The sequence below is a fragment of the Coccinella septempunctata genome, chromosome 2, assembly GCF_907165205.1.
Source record: "Coccinella septempunctata chromosome 2, icCocSept1.1, whole genome shotgun sequence".
Taxonomy (NCBI): Eukaryota; Metazoa; Arthropoda; class Insecta; order Coleoptera; family Coccinellidae; genus Coccinella; species Coccinella septempunctata.
Genome location: NC_058190.1, coordinates 45,607,080 through 45,624,773, shown reverse-complemented (window position 1 = coordinate 45,624,773; position 17,694 = coordinate 45,607,080). Strand labels below are relative to the sequence as shown.

Sequence of the window (17,694 nt, the reverse complement as noted above, 5' to 3'; positions counted from 1 at the left end):
CATAGAGTAATCATGATTGCTTTTTTAGATAAGGGTAGAACAATAACCGAAGATTACTATTCGACATTACTGACCACTCTACGGGAAAAAATTAAAGAGAAAAGACGCGGAAAGCTATCCAAAGGTGTTTTGTTTTTGCAGGACAACGCCTCTGCACACAAATCTCATATTGTCATGCAAAAACTTCGTGATTTAGGGTTTGAATTACTAGAACACCCCCCTTATTCATCAGATTTGGCTCCATCCGACTATCACCTCTTTCCTCAACTGAAAAATAGTTTAAAAGGTCGTAAATTTTCTTCCAACGAGGAGGTAATAAAACTGTGGAGGTCTGGTTTGCAGTGCAAGAAGAAACTTTTTCTTGAAAGGTCTAAAGACGTTGCAGGTTAGCTGTGATAAATGTATCCAATTAAGAACAGAATATGTTGAGTAATAAAATATTTTGACATTGAAATTTTGTTTGGTTCTATTGTAGGCTAAGAATTTTTCAATGCCTATTATCCTCGTAAATCGAATCTACAAGACAAGGGTCTTGTATAGACAGGGAAAATTATTTTTCTGGGAGAGCTCAGTACTCCAGTCCTTTCCTGTGGTTTTTTCGGGAATACTTCTTTCTTAGACCAGTTGAAACGCCGTCCCACTTCGGTAGCAGGGTTCGATGAAAAACCGACAAACGTGGCAACCTCCTCTCGCGTTAGAGATGTATTAGAAAGACATTCGGAGATATTTACCGCGCGGGGACACCGCGAGATCGCGAGCCGTTGCTTTGGGGGCCGCGGAGGGGGCTCCAGGGCGTGCACCGGCCTGACGGCATTCCAATCTGCTCGAGGCGACTTGCCCCAGGCTGGCCCCCGGTCCCCTGACCGCGCGCCCCGCCGAATATGTGATAAATGCGGTATAGTCGGATTAGCGCTCGGAGTTTTTTTTTACCGTTTCGAAAACGGCGCGTTGTACGACTCACGTTTCGTATGCGATACAGATTTTTAGGGGACTTCGGAATGTTTTTTACATGCCGAATGAAATAATCAAATCCCAGTTCTTCCCTTCTGAGTTATGACTCGTCGCTTTTGATGTTTTTTTTCGGAATTCTTAGGAAACGAAGAAGGAAAACCCTATGATCCTTTTTTTTTCACAAATCATAACAGCATTGAAGCTTTTGTGTGACAATTCTTCCAGATTCTGATTTGGGAGCTATTTTTTATAAATGTCTTAATAACAGAAGACATCAGGGGATTGTTCTTGTTTAACCCTTCGTCATTTAATTCTGGTTCCTATTCCATATAAAGAAAAAAAGTAACCCTTACTCCTCCTCAAACTACTCTCAGGGAGGGTCTATTAGACGTTTATGGAAAACTATTCACAATTTTGTTCTGACAATTTCCACGTTATTTCCCCTCTTTCATAAATATTTTTTACTCCCCTGTAACTTCCAGTTATACCGGAAACAGCCTATTACATTCTTATTTCAAGAGACACACTCAGTATATCTTCTCATTGTTAGATAGCTGATGTTAAAATTTCAATAGTATGCCATATACCTTGGGCAAAAACTCAGAGTTTTAGAAGTGGTACCTATTTGGGATTCTCACGAAAAAAAAAACGTTACAATGTTACACTTTTTTGAATATTTCTGCATACCTAAAATGAAAATTTTCCTAATTATCAAAGAAAAACTTGAAATGAGATAAAATAGCAATTTCGAACTGCTTCATGAGTATGTGAGAAGAATTCTATGTTCCGATAAATAATTTCAACATCTCATAAATTGTAGGTGCTCAATGAATTATTTGTTGGTATTTTTTCGTTGGAACCGTCAAAAATTCATGAAATTATTTATCAGAACATCGATTTTTAGTTTCCTTCTGTGGTTTTTGGAAGTCTAAGACTAATCCAGCAGTTCGTAATTGCTGCTTCGAATCTCTGTTTTCTAGGTATTCTAGTAGTTCAGGTAGTCCACCTTTTCATTTACGTAGAATCGACTGAAACATTAAAAATTATGGGTCATAGATTAAATGAACAGAGTTAATCTATGATATATGGGTTGCAGTTTGTAAATATTGATAATTTCGATTTAACCAACTTGATGAAATTATCGAAAACATCTTGTATATACAAACTGCAAAAACTTGGTGTTATAATACATTATTGGCAAAATTGAAGAAAGTAAAGCATCAGAAATATTAAAAAGTGTGACTTTCAATGATCATTACTTTTGTATGAGAATCCCTATAACTAATAAACCGTTGATTTCTTACCCAAGGTATGACACAGTGTAAGAATTGACATCAAATCGGCTATCTAACGATGCGTAGATATACTGGGTGTACCATTTGAAAGGAGCGAATAGAATGCTGTTTCTGGTATAACCGAAAGTTGCAGAGGTCCGAAAATATTCTACGAAGAAACTTCACTGTCTAAGACGCCAACATGCAAATTTTCAGCTCAAAATTATCACCCTGTAATGATTTCTGATTTGGTGTCGTTTGTAGCTTGTACTATTTCCCACATGAGTATGATATGAATGTTTATTGACCTCCATTATGTATTTGCTTGCTTACCGAATATGAGTCTTCTTTCTTGAATGACTGGAAACTTACCTGAAAGAAGAAAAACGGATTAGTTTTTGGAAAAGGACAGTGTAAAAAATTATTCATCATTAGGTTTGCGAGATCTTGGTTAATTTCGAATTCCTGAACAATCGTTTTACCCGAGCTTGATTTTTGCGTTCCATGCCTACAAATTATGACTTTTTTCGTATATTTACAGCTGAAGATTACTGATGAGTGATACTTTCAAACATAAACAAAAGTTTTTCAAAAATTGATACGATTTTTTGAAGAATGGGGGTAGACTAATAGACGCACAACACGTTGGAATAACAGAATTGAATCCTATCAATTTTTAGTTCAACTTCGACATCATAGTCTGCAAAACTTTAAACGATGTGGGGGTGGAAAATAACCATTTTAACCAAATTCTCAAATTATTGAGAATAGGTGCGGAATTCAAATATACCATTTCAATTATATTTCTTGAAAAAATGCAAAGATATTTGAATTAGCCTTAATTGGTAGACGTAGCTCTCAAAATTTGCGATGGGTAAGTAGAGCTTTTTTAAAAATTTAGAAAATGATCATTATCTCGAAAATGGTGTGATTTTCATGTATGAAATTGTGTTATTCTGAACGGTCATGACCTGGTCTATCAACAGTTTCAACATTGTAAGGATTACCGGTCACTCTGTCTAAGCTTTTGTTATTATACAGGGTTAGAACTATTTAGAAGGGGACCACAGGGATATCGAAAACCGTTAGAAATACAGGGTAGCTTTAATAACGAAAAAGTTGCGTTATTCAAGGATGAGTGGGTGGGTGTAAACAGTTCCCCAATACCTCTGATGGTTCCTGAGATATCTCGAAAAAACTGAAAGTCTAGATTATCATTTTTTCTTCATAACTCATTTGTTTTTGGAGATAATTACACGAAATTCGGTGTGTAGTCATAATCCTATATAGCGATTATACTGGTGTACTACTTTTTCGTAATTTAAGCCACCCTTTATTTTTAGCAGTTTTCGATATTGCTGTATACTACGATACGCTGAAGAATTTGTATGAAAGTCTTTCAAGTCTAATTCTATATGAAAATCATAATACTGTTGGTTTTCGAAGTTGATATTGACACACGTTCAGATGCAGAGCTTCATCTCGAGACCCCACGCCAATTCCTCCAGAATAATCAAAACAAAAATTCATTTTCCCCTCTCCGCCCGTCCCCCGATACCCAACATACGCAAATTAGGCGAAATAACCCACCCTCGAACACCCTTTATAGCCAGGAAACGCACTCTTCCACCCCGGAACGGCCGGAGGCGGCGAGGGGTCCGGCGGTAGCACCGGAGCGGGCCTTATGCCGATGCCCCGAGGCAGCGCATGAGGCATGTGCTGCTCGGTAAGTCGATGCCGCCGATGTTACGCTTACGCCTTCCGCGTAACCCTTCCTGCCGCCCATTACCTCTTGTTCCAGCTCGTGTTTTCGTGAACGAAGAACCAGTGGCGGCCTACGAGGATGGATTTCTAGCGAAAAGTTGGGGATGTTGAAGTTAATTTGGGTTTTCTCTTCGGAAAAACCCAATTTTGTTCTGAAATGTGCACATGTGCAGTTTTTTAGGTTGAAATTATATAATTCCTAACGAATGATGTGCACAATAACTAAACTTCATCAAGATTAATGTTAGGATTCTGCTTTTCAACTGTAAGTTGCAAATTTGTTGTGTACGATCGATCTGTCAGTGTCCGATTGACAGATTCGTAAAAAATGCAATTCTGGTAATGTTCCTGTAACCATCTTCTTTACAGTGTTACGTTTGAACTAGTAGTAGAAGTAGTAGTAAACTTTATTGTAACAATGTTTCAAAGGGCTAACGACCTAGGTCTTCCTGCCCAAACGTTTGAACTACTTATCGTAAATAGTTACGGATTCCTGCAAGCTACAGATCACTAAAAACGTCCAGAATTGCAATTTTCCTGTAAGCTCATGAAAAGTTACAGATTGGCTTACAGATTAAAGCAGAATTCCACCATATGTCTGAGAGTTCATGTTTCTTAGTATTTTCAAGAACTTCATGAAATTTTAATTCAAAATGCGTCTTCATTCCATAATTTTCAACTCTTATGGTCTTACACCATTGTATGGTAGATGGGATTTTGATAATATATACCGGGTGGCCCAGGGAATAAATGAAGATATTTTGAAAATCTTTTGTTGTGGTGTGTGTAGGGTGTTCAGAAGCACAATTTAAAATTATTGTCATATATACAGGGTGTTGGAAAACAGAGATATAGACCAAAGTTACAATTTTTTAAATGTGACACCCTGTATTTGATCTCAAAAATGGGATGGCAAGCTCGAATTATGATGAGTTTCTTCAGATCACTTTATACCTTAGAAGCACCTTTTACGGGATAATGGCCAAAAATTGAAAATATGGAGTTTTTTTAAATAGCAAATTAATGAAGAAACTATTTACGCCAGCGCTACAGACACTATTTTTTCGAGTAGACAAGTTGGCTGCCCCTACACATAAATAAAAATTTCAACAATATACAGAGTGATCATAATTTATTCTAATCAACTTAAAATAATCGTCAAAAACTTATTTTATGGCACATCCGGTATTTCTAAATTCGAAACTATGTTCATAAGGTTTTCCAACACCTAAACTTCAGTTTCTCAGCAGTTTTTGACGATTATTTGTACTTGATATTTGAGGATTAATTATGATCACTCTGTATATTCCAGAGTTGAATTTTTTTTATGTGTTGGAGTAGCCTACTTGTCGACTCGAGAAAATACTGCCTGTAACGCTGGCGTAACTAGTTTCTTCATTAATTGCTATTTAAAAAAACTCCATATTTTCAATTTTTGGCCATTATCTCGAAGGGTGCTTTGCTCCTAAGGTATAAAGTGATCTGAAGAAACTCATCATAATTTGAGCTTGCCATTCCATTTTTGCGGTCAAATATAGGGTGTTACATTTAAAAAAGTGTAACTTTGGTCTATATCTTTGTTTTCGAACACCTTGTAGAGTCATTCGGGGCAACTGTGCGCACTTTTGCCTTTCAAGCCTCACCCTGTTTCAAATGTTGAAGCTAGGAAAATTAAAACATATTCATAAGATAGAGAATTTTCTAGTCTATAAAAAAACAACAAAAAGCAAACAAACAAAAACGTTTTCTTTCCGCAAAAAAGAATTTAATAGAGAAAGTCGGAGTGCGTTCACTTGCCCCGTATTGCGGGTAAGTGTGCGCACCCTTACGGGGTAAGTGAACGCAGTGCTATGTGAACCACACAATCAAAACAAATTACAAAATAATGTCATCAAAATGTTACAATATTAGAGAAATGCTGTTTATTGTCAATACAGGAGCGCCTTTTCACAAGCAGTGCATTATTGTTCGTGCCACAATTCTTGGTGAACATAACACTTGATACATTCCCCTCTTGGTGGCTTTTCATATTTTTCTGAACGAATAGGACAATATTGATCGAGTCTTAACCAAGAAAATCAACAATGTCATAATTTATTCCTCACTGAACTAATGCCCTAATAATGAATCTATGCGCACACTTACCCGCGCACACTTTCCCCAGTAAGCCAAAATTTGAATTGACGTTCTTATAGAGTTGAGCAGCTAAGAGAACCTAAAATTTTTTCATATATATATTTAGATTAATATGCGCATAATCGAAAAAATATTGTTCAACACTGCCGGACTCGGAACTTGAACCTGGCAGAATGTTCAGAGATGCTAAAAATTAACAAGAAAACTAGTGAATTTGATTGATTGCAAAGAAAAAGTTAAAGAAACGTGGCACGGCGCACTTCTATGAAAAACTAATATGGCGATTCTGCGCCCTTGCTTCACCCAAATGAACCCCTCTTTCATACATTGCAATGTCGAGATATACGCACTGCGCACACTTACCCACTGCGCTCAGTTACCCCGAATGACTCTATATATCATATGTCAAAAAAGTGTCAGAAGTTTTTTGAATTTCTTTCTCGTTTTTTCAATTTTCTTCTTAATAACCATTGGTATATCTATGGGAGATGATTCCCCAACATAAGGATTCCTGTAGGGTTCTTCGAGCAACTGAACTGAAGAATCATCACTTGGAAGACTGGACCTGGTCGAAAGACCCTCCCAGTTAAAAACAAGATTTGGCTATTATTAATTTGAGTACTGAAGGCATTTCTAACGACGAGGGTGATCCTCCATCAAGATCAGCAGAAGATTTTTGATGCAGAGATGATATTCCTCCCAGTGCAATTGAAGGACAAGTTATGTATTTATGATTATTTATTTTTTCTTCATTCATCATCAAGTCTTCGAATAAGTTTTGATGAAACCTTTATTATTCACTCTTTTTTCTCGTTTCCTGCTGTGTTTCTTTGTTTCAGATATTATTTCGAAATGGAAAGAGGATAAAGAAATTTTTATATCAATGGAAGAGAAGCCATTCAGTATTGAAAGCTTATTCTGTAAACAAATTTGTCATCACTTCACTACCACAGGGAGACAGGGTTTTTTTACTGAAGTTTTTCCCTAGGCTGTTGGTATATGGTCAGTTGCTCCAATTTTGAGGATCGCTGACGAATTTGGTACATTAGATTGAAGTTGATCGATACAGAAAATAGTGAGAATTGTCGATATTCTAGATTGCGTAGGTGTCTACTCTAGCCCGGACCTCTATCGAGATAAAACCTTAATCCTTTTACGTCCTTGAAATCGGAAACGGCCGCCACTGACTCCCTGTGCAGTCGGTAGCCAGTTCTAGGAGCTAGAAAACGTGATTTAGATCGGCGCTGTGTAATTTAGATCCGTGGCTTATATTAGAAATATCCACATCATGACCCGCGATCTCGATTCTATCCCAGAGATTTATGTTGTTTATAACCTATTCGAGATTGCCAAGGTGTGTTATTCCTTGTCGTGAAGAACGCTGAATTATCACGTTACACTCCATTATATCGTAATATGATAGCTAATGGATAGTTACGTTTGCATCCGCGGTGTGGACGGGTCAGAAAAACGGGAATGTTCACTGTTTGCGTTATATTTTATCGCATTGACGACCTATTCCAGAGAATGATGTAATGGATCCTATGACCCCTCCGACAACATACAGGGTTAGAACTATTTAGAGGCTGACTATAACAATATCGAAAACCGTTAAGACTGAAGGGTGGCTTAAATTACAAAAAAGTAGTACACCAGTAGAGTCATTCGGGGCAACTGTGCGCACTTTTGCCTTTCAAGCCATACCCTGTTTCAATTGTTGAAACTAGGAAAATTAAAACATATTCATAAGATAGAGAATTTTCTAATCTATAAGAAAACATCAAAAAGCAAACAAACAAAAACGTTTTCTTTCCGGAAAAAAGAATTTAATAGAGAAAGTTGGAGTGCGTTCACATGCCCCGTATTGCGGGTAAGTGTGCGCACCCTCACGGGGTAAGTGAACGCAGTGCTTAGTGAACCAATCATCAAAACAAATTACAGAATGATGTCATCAAAATGCTACAATATTAGAGAAATGCTGTTTATTGTCAATACAGAAGCGCCTTTTTACAAGCAGTGCATTATTGTTCGTGCCACAATTCTTGGTGAACACAACACTTGATACATTCCCCTGTTGGTGGCTCTTCATATTTTTCTGAACAAATGGGAAAATATTGATCGAGTCTTAACCAAGAAAATCAACAATGTCATAATTTATTCCTCACTGAACTAATGCCCATATAATGAATCTATTGCACACTTACCCGCGCACACTTTCCCCAGTAAGCCAAAATTTGAATTGACGTTCTTATAGAGTTGAGCAGCTAAGAGAACCTAAAATTTTTTATTATATATTTAGATTAATATGCCCATGATCGAATAAAATATTGTTTAACACTGTCGGACGGGGAACTTGGACCTGGCAGAATTTGCAGAGATGCTAAAAATTAACAAGAAAACTAGTGAATTTGATTGATTGCAAATAAAAAGTTAAAGAAACGTGGCACGGCGCACTCCTATGAAAAACTAATATGGCGATTCTGCGCCCTTGCTTCACCCAAATGAACCCCTCTTTCATACATTGCATAGTCGAGATATACGCACTGCGCACACTTACCCACTGCGCTCAGTTACCCCGAATAACTCTATAGTCGCTATATACGATTATGACTACACACCGAATTTCGTGTAGTTATCTCAAAAAACAAATGAGTTATGAAGAAAAAATGATAATCTTGATTTTCAGTATTTTCGAGATATCTCAGGAACCATCAGAGATATTTGGGAACTGTTTACACCCACCCACTCATCATTGAATAACGCAACTTTTTCGTAATTTAAGCTACCCTGTATTTCTAACGGTTTTCGATATCCCTGTAGTCCCCCTCTTAATAGTTCTGAACCTGTATACATGGATGTTTCCCGAACCTATAATCCTTGGAACTTGGAGTTCCTCAAGGCAACCTTCTGTTTCTTCTTCTAAATGCAATATACTTCCATCCGCTTATCTACTTTTCGTAAATTTGAATGATGAATCCCTTGAGTAGAAACAACTCGACCAAAACAACTCGTTGCACAGCAAAACTATAAAACAACTTTTAGCAAGAAATACTTTTGGAGAGATCGACACGACAAACTTTGATGACCTACCTGAGTAGTGCAGAAGAAACTAAGGTCATCATTAGTGTATTGTGAACTTTGCCCCATTCGAGTGTTTTATTTATAACCAATTGTTCCTAGAAACCAGGGTGCAATCCTTTTTTTCTCAATGGTCTATAATTTTCGAATTATGAGGCAAAAATAGTTTCAAACATTTGGGTGGCAGCCTTTGATAAAAAATTCGAGATCAAATTCAATATCTGTTGTAAAAACAGACCCACAGAAATTTTATGATCAATGGCTTAGTCAACAGTATTTGTTGCCTTTTTATTTTTATCCCCTCGAGGGCTCTATACAGGGCGAGTCTTTGACTAGTACAAATATCTCAACAGTTAATTCTTGAGGTCGAAAGGAACACTTTTTTCCTTCAACATTTTTTCAGAATCAGCTTGGTTTGAAAGATACAGGCTGTTGAAAAACCATGAACAAATGTTATTTTTAGTACTATCCCACAAACGGTTTTATCGAATGAAATGAATTTCGGAATATAGTTTTTCATTTATGTGATCAATCTTTTTCGAACACAAAATATCATCCACGTCTTCCAGTTTTCTCATTATGACCATTACGTATCATAAAAAATAACAAAATTCAAAGAACCTAACTCTTGAAACTAAGGTGGACGCTATCTAATGAATATTTGAACGTTTTGTAACATAAAAGTATTCTACATATTTTCTCGTATAATGCTCCGTTTTCGAGTAATTTGATGTTAAAAGATTAAAAAGTATCTGTGAAATTTGAAAAGTTGGGTATTTGGCTGAATACAACCCTGTTTAAAAGATCCACAGATGTGTAGTGTCACAAATTCGGCTAGTTATTCTGAAGGTAATTTTGTTTTTCCAGAGGTGGCACACCTCATTACGAAAACTTAAAATGGCTATATCTTATTATCAGGGCCGAATCGGAGAAAATGATAGGTATAGGAAAAAAGTGTTTCTCTTAACCTCAATAATCTACTGTTAAAATATCTGTACTAGTCAAAGACTCACCCTCTATAAAGGAAAGTCTTCCCTAGTTTGAGCTTATCGTCAAGAAATCTACATCAAGATTGGAATAATCCAGATTGTCACTTCCGCACTGCTCCCCCATCAGAACCGCCACTGCCAGTCCAGCCTCTCCATCACATGCAACTCCGAGTACAATTACGAGCACAAGAATTTTTTATCTCATTTCTAATTACAAGAAAGAACCAAATGTGAGGTATATAATTAATTGTCTTATATTCATTAAAGTCTTCGAAAAAAGACTGTTATTACTCACTCGAGAACGAACTGCAGGAAATCGTTAAAAGTATAATTAAAAAGCAATTTGGTTCACTTAATACACTTTTGAATTCATCGCCAATTGAAGGCATATCCAGGAGGTGAATTAACATCATTTATAGCGTGTTGCAAAATTGAGTACATTCGCATGAGCTGCGCAAAGTGGTGTTTAATAATAATAATAATAATAATAATAATTTATTGATCCCTTAAGACATAACAGAATATGTATGAGACAAGTCAAGAATACAAAAATTAAAACTATCGATATAAAATTAAACCTATTGATACAAAAATTTACTATCTAACCAAGAAACTATCATCAGCCAAATATTCTTTGACACTATAGTAACATTTCAACATCAATTCACCCTTAACCAATTTTTTGAACTCCTTTTTTCCCAAGGATTTCACAACTGCTGGTAGATGATTATACAGGATAATTGCCCGGTAACCGGGAGATGTTTCGAATTTAGCAGTTGCATGAGAAGGAATACACAGTGTATCCGAATTTCTTGTTGAATAACCATGAAAGTCAGATAATTTAATCATTAAGTGTTCATTCTCTTTCACAAAAAGTAAACATTTATAAATAAATAAGCCACTCAGGGTAAAAATTTGATGTTTTCTAAAAATAGGCCTACATGAATCAAGAGAATTCAAGTTGAAAATTAAACGAATTATTCTTTTTTGGACAACAAATACTCTATTGGACTCTACAGAATTGCCCCAAAGCAAAACATTATAACATAAAGTACTGTACACCAGACTATAATAAATACTCATCAAAGAATTGAAAGGAAGCGAATCCTTCACCCTGCCAATTGCATAAAATGAGCTACCCAACTTCTTGCAGACTTCATCAACCTGCCGAACCCATCTAAGTGAGCAGTCCAAGTGAACTCCCAGAAATTTAACAGACTCACTAGATTTTATCTGTTTTCCCAAACATTCAACTGTAAGTTGATCCCCGGTTAAGTTTCTTACACGGAAGTATAAACATTCCGTTTTATCTAAATTAAGTATCAGACCATTAGAGCGACACCAATTCTCAAACCTACTAATTAGCTCATTACACAACGCCATGAGCCTCTCAGGACTCTGTGCTGAGACAGCGATGGATGTGTCATCAGCGAATATAATCAAATTCACTAGTAAACCGGGAATGATATGCTCCGGTAGATCATTTATGAAGAGAAGAAACAATAGCGGTCCCAAAACAGAGCCCTGTGGTACCCCCAGAAACACTTTAGCCTTATAAGATGAAAAATTTCCAATTTTTACATTTAAAGTACGATCAACAATGAAACTCCTGATCCATTCCAAAAAAACCCCACGAAAACCCAGGTTGTAGAGCTTACTCTCCAAGAATTCCGGCGATAGCACATCAAATGCACGTGTAAGGTCGAAAAAGAGACCTGCAACATAATGACCTTCATCTAATTTCTTATAAACGAAGTCAACAAATGAAAAAGCCGCTGTTTCAGTGGACCTACCCTGACGAAAGCCGTGTTGGCAGCTTGTTATGATTTTGAACCGACTCAGAAATGACATCATTCTATGGTATACGATTTTCTCGAAAATCTTAGAGAACACGCTAAGAATCGAAATGGGACGATAGTTTGCAATATTGCAAGGATCGTTTTTTTTCAATAGAGGAATGACTGAAGCCGATTTAAGAAATGAAGGAAATTTGCCAGTGTTAATGGATAAATTTATAATATGTGCGAAATGATCAGCAACGACGTTCACAATGGCTTTCAATACCTCAACAGAAATGTTATCTACACCAGTACTTTTTATGTTTTTTAAAGATAAGACCGTGTCAATGACCTCCTCTCCAACTACTGGAAAGAAAAAAAAGGTATTCGATGATAATAGAGATGTAGTACATGCAAGTGAAGGTGCACTACCAAAATGATTTCTCAAACTTGTTTGTGCAATAGAGCAAAAATACTCAGCAAACATATCAACAATCTCAGAGGGATCGGAATATAGTTTTCCATCTTGTTTGAGCGAGATGCTCTGTCGAGAAATTTTTTTCCGTCCTGTTTCCCTATTCACAATATCCCATACAGTTTTGTTCTTATTAGATGAACTATTTAACATATCCCGATAATAATTCATCTTAGTTTCTTTGAGTAATTTCCTGAAATCAATTTTAGCCCTCCTATAAATTTCACAAGAATTTTGATTGTTCAAATTTTTTTTCAACCATCCTAAATTTTTTAACATTTTGCTGGCTTCAATAACCTCCCCATTAATCCAATTTTTATTGTTGTTAACCTTAAAATTAGATTGCCTCATAGGGCATGTTTTCTCTAAACAGTAATTAACAATATTGAAAAATTCTGTAAAACAGTCATCAATAGTCGTATACGAATACATACGATCAAAAGATACATTTGATATATATAATAACCCAGAACGTTTGTTCTGGGTTCACAAATTTTCAGATTTTGAATCGAAATGGATGATAAGAAAGTAAAAAAATCCAAAAGTTATTGAACGAGGAGCAAAAAACCATTCAAATAGAAAAGAGTAAACATTCGATTTCTCATAAATGAACAATATTAATAGAATATTAGAATATATACACCGATGATGCAAGCACTGATTTTGCTTCATGTCTACATAGGTATCTGTTGCCTACAAATGTTTATTATGATGAATTGAAGTAATCGCGGATTATTAACCATAAAATTCAGTGTTTTTGTCGGACAATCTATGCACCAGCCACACCTTCGTCAAATCCTCTGCGTAACCCAAAATATTCTCACCATAAATCTGGTATCCTCGAGACCTAACGTTACATCTAACGTTAGACCAATTTATTGAATGTATAATAACAACATAAATTCCATATGTAAAAAAGTAGTTATCAAGTGTATTACATATTTCTAACGTTACATACATAAATTACGAGACCAGTGTCTCGATCGTGTTTCAAATCTAGATGCCCGCATAAACAGCCCATTCTGAATATTCATCAGGGAAACGTTTCATTTTTGTCGGCTATGTGGATGTTACTACGTTTTCATTCATGAAACCTCGAGTGAGTAGGTAGGTGAACAATTCGGCGGTTTTTGAAGCGTTCAGGAAGCAATGCATTGATCACAGTTGGAAAATTATGAATTTCTGAGATTATTCGGAAGTATACGGCACTGTGTAAGGTCATTGTTTACAACGGTTCATTATATTCCAACTATCTGATGATAAATGTGTACAGGGTGACCTAAGATTAGGTTGAAAAATATAATGGTACTCAACCTAATTTTGGGACATCCAATGCACTGTGTCCCAAATTTGATATCCAGTGAGAAATATCGGAAACTAGCACAGCTAGAGCAAAACAGATGGCACCTTTCCAGGTCCTTTTTCAGAGAAACAAAGAATGTTGAAAACCATAGGATTCTTCGTGTTTGAGTTATTAGCAAAAATTGAGATTTTGACGTTTGAAAAGTAACTTTTTTGTCTTTCTAGTTGCAGATCTAAAACTTGTACCTTCCGCAGGCATTTTTTTACGTAGAATATACACTGACAATCTGAAAAAAGAGAACTCTTCGAAATCGTCAAAATTTAAATTTTTGCAAATACATAACTCAAAAACGAAGGATGGTAGGAGGCTACGGTTTCTGCCATTTTTTGAGAAAGAGCTAGAAAACGTGCAAATTCCATATCTTTTTATGACCTTTACCATTATACTGAAATATTCTATGACCAATTCATATAATCTATGTGAGACTCAACAGTTAGTGATTATTTCACTTTTATGCTGATTTTGCCTTGAAGATGTAAGTAATATATCGACATATACAGGGTGGGTCTTTGACTATTGCAAAGATTTTGACAATAGGTTCTTGAGGTCAAAAGAAGCACTTTTTTTCTGTACCATTTTTTCCGGTTCGGCCCTGATAAAAAGATATAGCCATTTTGAGTTTTCATAATGAGCTGTGCCACCTCTGGAAAAACAAAATTACCTTCAGAATAACTAGTGAATCTGTGATACTACACATCTGTGGATCTTTTAAACAGAGTTGCATTCGGTCAAAGTAGCCAATTTTTCGAATTTCAGTGATATTTTTAGTTTAACAAATTACTCGAAAACGGCGCATCATACGAAAAAATATGAGGAATACTTTTATTTTACAAAACGTTCAAATATTCATTAGATAGCGTCCAAGTCAGTTTCAAGAGTTGGATTCTTTGAACTTTTGGTATCTTTATGGTACGTATGATCGTAATGAAACTCTAGAAGACGTAGGTGATATCTTGTGTTCCAAAAAGATCAATCAAATAAATGAAAAATTATATTCCGAAATTCATTTCATTCGATAAAACCGTTTTTGTGGTAGAACTAAAAATAACATTTTTTTTTAATGGTTTTTCAACATACTGTATCCTTCAAACCTAGCCGATTCGAAAGAAATGGTGAAGGAAACCCTGTATACATTTTTGAAAATGAAATTTTTTCGTTTGATATGAGATAAAAAGCATTCGTATTTAAAAAAAGTTGTTTTTTTTTTCTACCCTCAGTACAAAATAACTAAAAAAACGAATACCTAGAGTGTCGTATTCCCAGTGAAAAAATGCCTGTAAAAAGTAATTATCGTTTTTAGACATTTCCGAAAATGAAGCAGTTATGGCACATTTTCGAAATCGACAAAATATCAAAATTTGGTCATATCTTCAAGACAAAATATCAAAAAACGGTTCACACTAATGGACTTTTCACGAAAATTGAGCCCAGAACTCCTCTCAACGTTTTTAGCTATCTAGTCTATATATAGAAGGAAACCAGAAACAGTCAAAATCAAGCAAATTGGGATAGCATGAATATGCGCGCGGTCATTTGAAAAAATTGGTGTAGAACCAGCTTGGCAAAATTGAGATTCCTAAATTCAAAGTGCTTGTGACATGGTTTGTCGACAAAGTGCTACCGTATTTTTACCACATTCTTAAAGGGAAGTGGTAGGTACATACGATTTGAGATCAAGACGATCGACATTGGTTGCTTTACGGATGCTATAGCGAATACGAAAATCTGTCACATCTTTGAGCAATTGCCTGAATTACGAACTGAGTCAGTTAAAAAGTAGAAATTACCACGTGAGAGGTAATATTAGGAATATTAGGAAGTTTCAGTTATTCCTGAATTTCAGCGTAATTTTGGCATATATCGCTATGAAAGTCTTTGCAATATATAAAGAATAGAATCGACGATGTCAACCCGTCGTTAAGTTTTACTGACACTAAAGTTCAAGTTTTTTTTCTCATGAAAAAACTAAAATTGGAAAAAAAGAGACGGGGTGATATCAAGACGTCCTTTAACTTCAATTTAAAAAAAAATCAAGGCTTCACATGTATGAATTGAAAGCGTAAATTAGGAACTAGTGAATGCCGTTTTTGAATGGAGATTCTTGAGGTATTACTTTCCCTTAACATCGGGTATAATTTTGTGGACAGATTTGAATAAGAAGACCGAGGATTAGTTCAAACAAATTCGTATTCTCCACCACTCATCGATTTCCCGAAAATTCTCGAAAAACCTTTCGTTCCGTCCACTTATCGAATCACGAAAACCCATCATAAACCTGTGTCGTTCTATAGCCTCGTGAACGACCGCGTCTAATGCACCGTGGTACACCTTCTAATTCCGACGGCAGCGTTTCCGGGAAGGTCATCAGGTGAGAATGGTTGCTAAAAGCGTCTTGCGGCTCAGATGCGCATTCCGACAAAAGCGACGACGACCGTACCTGTATCCCCCGCGGGCGGGTATCCCATTTTACCCGGGGCGTCTACCTGTTCGTGGCTTGACCCAGCGTCGATGTCTCCGCCGTCCGGCTTTGTTGTTCGAATTGATGGATGTCTGATGGCTGGGGGGATTCTGCGGTCGTCTCCAGGTTTGGCCCGTTCTCCGGCACGCTAACGGTTCATTTTGGCCTTCGGACAAGCGGGGTTTTGCGTGATTATCACTTTTCGCACGCCCGCGGAACTGTTTCGTCGGCATTCTTCGGATTTTGGTAGATCCACCGTTTGTTGAGGATGATATTGAGGACTGGACCGTGTAGGGATGTGCAGGGTCAATCAATGATGCATACAACGTGCTCTTTCCCATACCACTTCAACAGAAAATATGGATAATTCGATTTTTAGCAGAATTTTTAATAACAAGATGATATTGTACGAGAGAAGATTACAGACTCCTTTTCAATACATAGGGGAGACTAGGGAGCATTGATACATGGGGAGGCTTGATACAGGCTTATATCCGCGATTTGTAGCCGTTTTCAAAAGTATTATACTAGTGAACACTATTCTTTGGCAGAGGGCATTGCGTGACGTTAATCTGTAAGGCTAACAGTAGTTTGTTTGTGAAATATTCAACGAAGACTGTTTCGAGGTGAGAAATTGTAAGTTTTTACTCAAGTTACCTAAGGGTTTTATGATCATGCATTAATTCTTCGGCATAAACAAACATTTCACTGGGAAATATGCATAAAACTACTCAATTTACAGTTTTATTCGCTTTTCAAAATATATGAGTATAAGATGAAAACATAAATCACTTTAAAAATTGCTTTCAGGGAGGTTTGAGACATTTGTCGTGGGGAGGCCTGATACATGTATCATCTTCAAAAAATATTCCGTAGCTAGTTGGATAGGCCTACATGAAGGCGTCTTCACCATCCAACGTATCAAAGGGATTTTTAAAAACCGTACAATCCCCATGTATTTAACGAGGCCGACTTTTCTTGTGTGGAAGTGACTAACTGACAATTTCCTGATTTTTCTACACCTATGGGATCAAAGCAAGCCAGTATCATTGCTGACCTACCTACTGAGCTGAATAATCCTATCGATTACTCTCCCAGTACATCGTATCAATCCTCCCATATGTGGGGAGGCTTGAGACAGTTTGCATGTTTTTGTGTTCAACGTTCTGTACAGAATAAGATGTTTATGTTTTGCGACTTCTATATTTATTTTGTTGAACGATTAATTGAAGAATTATATAATATAAGAAAAGTCCTGCTTCTTCATATAATTCAGTTTCCAGAATAAAAATTCCAAAAAACGTATCAACCCTCCCCAGTCTCCCCTACTTTGTTTCATCTACAAAGGGTAGGGAGGGGGGCAAATATTCGAAGTTTCGAAAAGTTGCTCAAAAACCCAAAACAAGAAATCTTTCCTTCACTTCAAAT

At 36.5% G+C, this 17,694-nt stretch overlaps 1 protein-coding gene across 9 annotated transcripts in view; it reads right to left on the bottom strand.

Moving 5' to 3' along the window:
• Window positions 1-17,694, bottom strand: part of LOC123307349 (transcription factor AP-2-epsilon) — a 249,269-nt gene that overhangs the window by 30,817 nt on the left and 200,758 nt on the right. For 4 of the 9 annotated variants that reach the window (XM_044889620.1, XM_044889619.1, XM_044889622.1 and 1 more), the window contains one exon: window positions 2,559-2,597. The exons of the other annotated variants lie outside the window; for them this stretch is intronic. In XM_044889620.1, the coding sequence (XP_044745555.1) occupies window positions 2,559-2,597 (39 nt within the window). The remainder of the gene's footprint in view (window positions 1-2,558; window positions 2,598-17,694) is intronic. 9 annotated transcript variants of the gene reach the window in all.